This window comes from Populus trichocarpa, chromosome 6 (genome assembly GCF_000002775.5).
Source record: "Populus trichocarpa isolate Nisqually-1 chromosome 6, P.trichocarpa_v4.1, whole genome shotgun sequence".
Classification (NCBI taxonomy): Eukaryota; Viridiplantae; Streptophyta; class Magnoliopsida; order Malpighiales; family Salicaceae; genus Populus; species Populus trichocarpa.
In genome coordinates, this window is record NC_037290.2 from 19,862,688 (window position 1) to 19,871,862 (window position 9,175).

A 9,175-nucleotide genomic window follows, 5' to 3' on the forward strand; every position below is an offset into this window, starting at 1 on the left:
CAAAGATTAATAGATAAAAATACAAGAATATGATCGACAATTTTAACAAAAAATTAAAAAGTAAAGAAATTTACATCAAATTGCCGAATAATGATAATAGAGTACTTGGATGACTTAAGCTATTGTTGACGCGGTAACCGTCGTTGACGTAATTGTGCCCGATGATCTTTCTTCTTTTTTTTGCAACTTTTTTTTTTTTCTAACTTTTTTCTTTCTTTCTTTCTTTTTTGTATTCGTAAATCCCCTTATGCTCCACTTTGGACAAAACAAACTGGTGGGGAAAGTGGTGTGTTTCCATGAGAGGTTGTTGTGTTGGGAAAGTGGCGTGGCTGGTGTGAATTTTGTCGATTTTGCCACTTTATGTGGCGTCTTTCCCAACTACATGCTTCTATGCATGGGGATATGAATTCTTGTTATTTTTTCTTCATTGTGAAGTTTTGTAAAATAAGCTTCCTCTTTGCTTGTTTTGATAAATTAAAAAAAAAAAAAAAAAAGAGTCCATGTCTTGTTTCTTAATAGCCAATATGGTTGAATGAACAACGTTGATGAGCTTAATTCTGCATATTTCTGAAGGGTTTTTTTCCCCTTGTTCGTTGGGAGGCGTAATTGACCTTATGCTAGACAATGAGGACAGCTCTTGCTTAGAAGTTTTCTCAAGTTCCATACTTTTATCATACCCCAACCTCCCAAACCAGTTTTGATCACGGATGCATCTGTACTGCAGCACTAAAGCATAGCAGTGAGTGATGAGGTGGTGTAGCTCTTGTAGTCTTGTGGTTCCTTGGATGGGCTTGAAGATTCTTGCATGAAGAGGTATGCCATCTGGGTATGGTATGATGCGATATTCAACCGCATTCCTTGTCGTAAACAAAGAAACGAAGGGGGGGAAAACCCAGCACAAACACTCAATGGCTGTTCACACAAAAGGAACGGGATTGATGCCAAGGGTTGAAGAAACTGAGGATGATGATGTTACAGGGGCGATAGAGATTGAAGATGATGATGCTAATAGGTTGCTTGCAGAATGCAGAGATTGAGATGGTAGGACTAAGATACAAGAGTAAAGCAGCAAACAGCTCATCAGGAATCTTGTAGGGATTTTGAATGCATCCAATCATTCAGTTGATTAGCATGAAGCCTTAACATCCATCATTTGAAATCATTGGTTTTCTCGACAGGCAGCAGTAGAATTCACAAATTCACAGAAAGAGAGGCCAAAAAACTTATTGTATTATATATATCACACTAAATAAATGAAAGCAATACCAGAATATGTGTGTTAATGTTGGCATATAACAGAAAAAACCAACCTATTAATGGGGTGTATGAAATAAAACCCAGAGAGTAAGTAAATCATACTTCGATGGAAAAGAACACTGGAAGAGTACAAAAGAATTGCTTAATTAAATATCTATAGGAAAACCCCGCCAAACCTCTGTGTAGAATGTAGATTATTATCTAAAGAAAAACAATATTATATATTTAGATGCCAAACCTTTGTTGCAGCCCAAGATTAAAGAAGCTGCTGTTCCCCATAAAAAACAAGGCAACAACAGCCAGCAGTGTGATAAGGGCCCACATCCATGTTTGCATCTTTCTCTTACCCTTGTTGCGAAGAGGCAGAGGCATAGATTTTGCCTTTGTTTGCTTTTGAGGCCTCTTTGCCACAGTCACAGGCTTCTCGGTTCTTTCAGACTCATTGGTTTCAGTTGGAGTTTCAGAACTAGGAGCAGACTCAACCTCATCGATATCTTTAGTATCCTCTGCTGCTGCCTTCCTTTTTTCCTTCTTCTTTGCCTTCTTCTCCTTTTCCTACATTAATGTATAGTTCGCCAGCCAATTAATTCACAAGACTGAACAGCCAAAAGACTAAATTCTGACATGCAATATATCTGATGGCAGAGAAACAGGGAAAATAGCTAAAATACAAAATTTAACACACTGACAAATTTTGGCCAAATATTTGCAAGGTTGGAATGACATCGATAGTACCACACTCAATATAGGAGTATTTTCGGAATTTACCTTCTCTTTCTGCTCAGCTTCCCTTTGTGCTCTTAGCGAAGCCCTGGCCTGGGCCTTTTCTGCATTTCGTTTTTTCCTCTCCATTGCCTCTTTTGCTTTGGCCTTCTCCTCCAATCTCCGTTGCTCCTTTAACATGGCTGCTTCCTTTTCCTTCCTCAATTCCTCTATCTTCCTGGCTAACTCAACTTCCTCCTTTGTAAGCTTATTCTCTTGCCTTGATTCTTCCTCCTTCGTAAGCTTATTCTCTTGCCTTGATTCTTCCTCCTTCGGAAGCTTATTCTCCTCTTGTCTTGATTCTTCAATCTGATCTCTTCCAGAAACAGTTGGCAAACCATTCTCCAAGGAAGCAGGTTTTGCCTGCCTTTTAGTTTTAACAGTCTGATTCTTTTTGTCCCCAAGCTTTGCTGTGGATTTTTCATCTATCCTTTGGGTCTCCACAGGTGTAACTGGCTTTTCTACTTCAAGAGCAGGAGCTGATGGTGCAACATTGTGTTTGGTCGCTCTTTGACTAACAACATTTGGAATAATGGGTGGCTGTTCATCAGGGCCCAGTGCACGACCATCCAATGTCCGCAGTCTCCTTAATGTATTCCTCATGTTGGAACTCATGTACTCTTTCCGGAACTCGTCATTGTTATTCCATAATTCCATAACTCTCTCCACCTAAATTGTAGACTAATAAGTCAAAACATGGCTGAGAATAGAAAAGAAAAGGAAGAAAAGAAAAGGTAAACTGCATTTACTCACTTGGTTAGCACAATGACGTTGAAGTTCCTCTTTATCTCCCTTCAATGCCAAATTAGTTGCTGCTGTTAAATCATCTTTGTACTTGTAAAAAAATTTACTCTGCGAATTCAAGGGAAATGTAGCGTTAGTCTATTCAGTTTGCGTAATTTGACTATCTTTGCTTCAGACACAAACCTAAAATTATTATTTGCAGCAGGCATTTAATAAAGGAAGTAGTTATTACAGTAGCTACCAAACCTTTCTCGCAACAAACAAGAGGGAGAGATTTGAAGAATAAAACATATCAAACTGTGTTCCCCTATGTATAAAGCTAGTATGCAGTGGGAAAAACACAAAAAGGAGGAAACACCAGTGACATACAATTCATAAGTCATAGCACATAGAACACTGTTAGCAAAAGTTTCATTGCCTCATCAACTCCAGATCCTTTGTAGTTAAATTTATTCCCTATAATGCTTCCTTATCTATGTTCAACCAAAAACTCAATTAAAGTCTTAATCACCTTGTGCTCGCCTACTGACACCAACTCAATTGAAAAAATTATATCAACATTCATGACTTTATAACAGAATATTCAAGGTATTCTGCTTGTCATAATTTTTTTTCTTAAATCACCACAGCAGAACGATTCCATTTTTATCAAAAGTTCTTAACCTAAAAAATTCAAAATATGCACATGCAAACAATATAGTAGCATACCTTTTCATATAATTGTTTCCTCAAACTCTGCAAATGCGCAAATGCTTCTTGTCGTATATCATTAGCAGCTCTATGCTGAAATAGCAATTGATTTATCTTCTCATGTTCATCATTATATTTCTTCTTAGCATCTTCAGTGACTGCTTCAGCTTTGAGAAGGCTGTCTCTCAATACATCTGCTTCTTTCCTCAAAGACTGTATGCAAATAAACAATTCAACAAGTTAACCATGCTACTTCAATAATAAAAGACCTGTCTGTGTGACTAATAAAGTGAAGAAAAAAAAAAACAATTGATTATTAGGTTTCTGGAACACAAATTGTCTTGGAGTCAGTATTCCACTTCCACTACAAATCAGTAGAAGACAGCAGTCAACTGGTACTGCACCTGGCAGAAATGACCCTAGCTAAGCAATGACAGTAACCGCAAATAGTACCTTTAAGCGCTCTTCACTTTGATCTTTCTGATCCATAGCCTGCTGAACTTCATCCTGGCTGCCCATATTAGAAGAGAACTGCTCTCGAATTTGCTTCAACTGCTTGATATCACGAATGAACTGCTTTTCTTCCTTCAAAGGCAGGGTTTCATGTTGTATCTTGTGTTCCATAGAGCGTATCTGTTTGCAGCCAATTAAGTGCCAAAATAGGAGCACATTTGCATGTTTCAAAAGCATTTTAGAATAACTTTTGAACTTGTGTGTTAAGAAACTGGAAAAAAAATATTAAAAAAACAAATATGAAACATGCATACCCTGCCATCAATTTCCTCAATTTCAAGGGCATTCCTCGTTCTGTTAATTATATATTGAACAGAATCTATTTCCTTCCGCTTGGCCTTAAGCAAGTCACGTGCAGCTTTCTCTTCTGATCTGGCATCTAAAAAGCTATCTTCATACTCTTTACGCTTGGCCTAACAGGGAAACATTTCACCAATCATGTTGACAGAAAATAATTAAAATATTTCAGATGTATAATGGAGCATTTGCAAAAAAAAATCTAACCTTTATTATTTGGATTTGAGCTTGAATAGCATCCCGGATTTTACTCTTCTCCTCAACTTGAAATTTAGCATCTTCAACCTTCTCTCTTAAATTTCTTTCATCAAATCTTGGAACCTTAATTATGTAGAATGGCCCTTTCCCCAGCTCAGCAACAACATATTGCTCATCAGAGGTAACAACCGCAGAGTCTTCCGAAGTAGGTTTGGGAGTTTCATTCTTACTAACCTCACCCTCAAGCTGAGACACAAAGCCATCTCTGTTGGGCACTTCTTCCCTTGCTGCAGTTGATATATTTTCAACTTCTGAGTCTGCTTGGACTTCAATTTTGGGCATGTAGCTTTCATTCCCAGTTGAATCACATTTAAAGGTTTCTCCATCTGGATTGTCAATGGAAACAGAAGTTCTGTTGCTATCACCTTCGTTCACTGCTTCTGTGACTTCAGATTCTACATCCACATTACCGATTGACAAAATAGATACTTTCTCATCAGATTCAACGGAATGGGAACTAGCCCCAATATCTAGCTTCACATCATTAGCATGGCCACTTGGTGCAACAAGGACATTCTCAACTTCAGCCTCTACTTTTGAATCATCAACAGGATGAGAATCAGCACTTTCACCTATGTTATCAACCTTGGTCTCTGTTCTTACAATATCACATAACTTGGAATCTTCTACTGGACAAGAATCCTCAATTCTGACAATTGGTTCTGCTCCAATATCATTGATAGGAGAAACTGGGAAACTTTCACTACTTTCAACAGGTGCTTCCTCGAGAACAGCAGGGGAGGACACTTCCGTGCTGATTTCTAAGGTATGGTTTTGCTCTGGTGTATGAACAAAGTCATTAACAAGAACAGTTTGTGAAGCACTTTCCTGGCTAGTAAGCAATCCTCCTTTTTCATGAATATCAAGGCCATTAGCATGTGGCACTTCTGATTGCACAGCATCCATAAGGATGTGACTTGTTTCATCTCCTGTTGTACCATTATCACTAGAAATTGGAAAACTCTGACCAGTTTCAGCATCAGAAGTTGCTACAAGTTCAACATTTTCAGAAGAGCTCTTAGATATATTTTGTTTGGCATCAACCAGGTCATCAACAACCGGAGTTTCTGCAGCAGTATCTTGAGCATGACCAGCAGGCAAGCCATCTCTATTTTCATCAGATGTAGGGCCTTCAGCAGATTCTGCTTCCAATTTTTCATCAGCCATGACTGGACATGGAGCTGTTTCCAGATTCTGCTTGAGGGGATCCCCAGACTCCTCCACAGAATCTTCCAGAGGAAGATCCTTGATCAATTCTGGCTGTTCCTTCTCCTGGTTCAAATCCAAACTATTACAGGCACCATTGATAACTGCAGCCTGAGAATCTTCAATTTCTTCTACATGGATGGCCGAGTCCAATTTGCTTTCCTCCTCTACCTTCACATCAATGCTAGATTGTTTTGGCTTGAATTCAGTAACATCATCATTATTCATCAATTCCTTCAGTTTCTTCTCTTGATCTGAGGCTAGAAAATTATGAGCAGCATTGCTAACTACAGCCTGAGAATCTTCAGAACCCAATTTGCTTTCCTCAACCTTCTCGTCATCATTCCTAGACTGACTGGGCTCAGATTCAGAAACATCTTCAGTGGTGATCAATTCTGCCAGGTCCCTCTGCTGATCCAAATCCAAATCATTATGAACACCATTGATAGCTACAGCCTGAGAATCTTCATGTTCTTTTATGTCAATGGTCGAATTCAATTTGCTTTCCTCCTCAACCTTCTCCTCATCATTATTTGACCGACTTAGCTCAGATTCAGCAACATGCACACTTGTGTCTTGCGATTCCTGAGCTTCTGCCAGGTCCCTCTGCTGATCCAAATCCAAATCATTATGAACACCATTGATGGCTACAGCCTGAGAATCTTCATGTTCTTTTATGTCAATGGTCGAATTCAATTTGCTTTCCTCCTCAACCATCTCCTCATCATTATTTGACCGATTTAGCTCAGATTCAGCAACATGCACACTAGTGTCTTGCGATTCCTGAGCTTCTGCCAGGTCCCTCTGCTGATCCAAATCCAAATCATTATGAACACCATTGATAGCTACAGCCTGAGAATCTTCATGTTCTTCTATGTCAATGGTCGAATTCAATTTGCTTTCCTCCTCAACCATCTCCTCATCATTATTTGACCGATTTAGCTCAGATTCAGCAACATGCACACTTGTGTCTTGCGATTCCTGAGCTTCTGCCAGGTCCCTCTGCTGATCCAAATCCAAATCATTATGAACACCATTGATAGCTACAGCCTGAGAATCTTCATGTTCTTTTATGTCAATGGTCGAATTCAATTTGCTTTCCTCCTCAACCCTCTCCTCATCATTATTTGACCGATTTAGCTCAGATTCAGCAACATGCACACTATTGTCTTGCGATTCCTGAGCTTCTGCCAGGTCCCTCTGCTGATCCAAATCCAAATCATTATGAACACCATTGATAGCTACAGCCTGAGAATCTTCATGTTCTTTTATGTCAATGGTCGAATTCAATTTGCTTTCCTCTTCAACCATCACCTCATCATTATTTGACCGATTTAGCTCAGATTCAGCAACATGCACACTTGTGTCTTGCGATTCCTGAGCTTCTGCCACTTTTCAGGCAGAAAGTTCAAGTAAAGAACACAAATTAGTTCGAAAGATATAAAACATCACTTCAAAGGAACCAAAAAAAAGCCCCATGGTGAAAATAAAAACCTATCAAAGTGAAATGGGAACAGTTTAGTAGCGGGAGCATATGTGGATTCTAGATGTTCGAAAAAGGCATCAATTTCTTAATTGTTTTATTGCAAGTACAGTCTTTATTCATTGCTTATGGTTTAGACAATCATTTCAGGACATCGATAAGTTACCTGCATTTGAGAGTTCAGCATGATTAATTAACTCCTTTTTGTTCCCTTCTACATCATGATCTTCTGGTATCTCCGCCAACTTTTCCTCCCTCCCCTTCTCAACAGCCTGTTTTGAAATATAAAATATGAGTTTAAGAGAAGCATCTAGTTAATAGTAATGTAAGTTTATCAGCATATGGAAAAAAAGAGAACAAAAGGAAAGTGTAAAAGTAACAAAACAGAGCGCATCCTCATTACTCAGCCATACAGCACGGATACAAAACGCACACTCATAGGTTACAAACCTACAATACCGCTACCTAGATACTCAGCCCAAAAACAGCTCGGGAGTTGGGATCCAAGATCCTGAATGACACCTCTGATTCAGAGTAAAGAAAAGGAACGAACAGACCCGGACTCTAAATGGACGAGCCTTGAACCCCTATTCGACATGCTTGATTATTCAAAGCATCAACCTTTTTCCATTAGCGACCACATTACAATTTAAAAAAAAAAGAATGGTTTTACAATTAATCCAAAGAAGCCAGAAAAATCAATAAACACAGCCAAGCCAGTCTAATGGACGTAAAATTCGAATAATAAGAAAAGCAAAGCCCTTGCCTGAAGATCTTCTTCTTTCTCGATCGGATCGTCGTCGTCACGGAACCCAGTAATGGACTCGGATTCGACACGATCAGCCTTCAATTCTCCAACCTGATCAGCTACAGAGTCTTCGGCACAGACAGGATCAGGGCCATGATGATCATTAACCTTGCCATTCCCATTACAATCAACGCGAGCGGATTCTTCAGGCTGATCCAAAACAGATATCTTCTCCTCTATTTGATTCACATTCAAATCCGCCGACATTGCACCCTCTACTGCTGTTAAAATAAAATAAAAGATGAATACACGAATCAAGTATTCAGATCAGAGAAAGAAAGAGATAGATCTCGGCCGGCGAGATATTGTTAGAGCAGAGTCAGTCACCGGAGCGGTAGAGTCGGTGGTTGGAGATGGGAGCGGAAGAATGTGGAAATGGAGAAGGGAGAGAGAGAGAGCTGAGAAGCGGAGGAGTGTTTGTGCTGTGGTGGTATTTGAGAACGAGAAGAAGGATTAGATCTTAAGATTTACTATTTATTACTACGGTCATATATTTATAAATAGTAAATAAAGAGCCTAAAAATATCATTTAAAATGGATCAAAACCAGCTGTGTGGCTGGCTGGGAAGAAGGCAGCCACAGCCACCTCTCTCTTCTAATATAATCTAATGTTCCTCCAAGCTCAGTATCATTCTTCATTATTTTTTTCACAGTTTATTAAAAAAATACCAAAAAAAGCGAGGATTAAGAGGATCGATCTTGTAATTGCGAGAAATTCTTGTAATCTAATAATCTTGAAGATGACGATGTGATGTTAGCCTTGTACTATCTACTGCCTGCCATATGTTAAGCAATCAATTAATCAAATCAAATGATAAAATAAAAGTTTCCAGAAGGCAAGGCAAGGGCTTACGAGAGCGTCCCCCCTAATCCGAACAAAAAACGAGAGGTCAATGTCAAATGTACAAACGCGTGAAGGGAGGAGAAGGAGCCTCTTCTCCATTTTAGATTGTTTTTAAGTCCTCCTACGGGACAGTGACAGACAGATATAGCGTTCCAAGTTGTATTTTTTATATAAATATATTATTAATTTACCAGGACTGAAAAAAAACCCATGGCTGAATTAAACCTAGGAGTGTGGGTGGAGGGGACCATCCTCTTATCTTTTTCTTTTTAATAAAATTTATTCTATTTCCTGACTCTGTTCGGGTGATGGT

At 39.0% G+C, this 9,175-nt stretch overlaps 1 protein-coding gene across 19 annotated transcripts; it reads right to left on the bottom strand.

Moving 5' to 3' along the window:
* Window positions 1–1,212: 1,212 nt before the first annotated feature.
* Window positions 1,213–8,604, bottom strand: LOC7455647 (uncharacterized). 19 transcript variants are annotated; one of them, XM_024604551.2, is made up of 10 exons: window positions 8,346–8,604; window positions 7,977–8,236; window positions 7,377–7,482; window positions 4,471–7,118; window positions 4,221–4,379; window positions 3,907–4,086; window positions 3,472–3,666; window positions 2,773–2,871; window positions 2,026–2,688; window positions 1,213–1,812 (listed from the first exon to the last, which is right to left on the bottom strand). In XM_024604551.2, exons 2-10 carry the CDS (start codon window positions 8,223–8,225, stop codon window positions 1,483–1,485), a joined length of 4,629 nt encoding a protein of 1,542 aa, XP_024460319.2. In that variant the 5' UTR covers window positions 8,226–8,236; window positions 8,346–8,604; the 3' UTR covers window positions 1,213–1,482. The 19 variants fall into 19 exon arrangements, with proteins under 19 accessions (XP_024460319.2, XP_024460318.2, XP_052309398.1 ...); XM_024604550.2 differs by having other exon boundaries at window positions 7,977–8,239; XM_052453438.1 differs by having other exon boundaries at window positions 4,471–6,843; window positions 7,042–7,112; window positions 7,977–8,604.
* Between the last annotated feature and the right edge of the window lie 571 nt (window positions 8,605–9,175).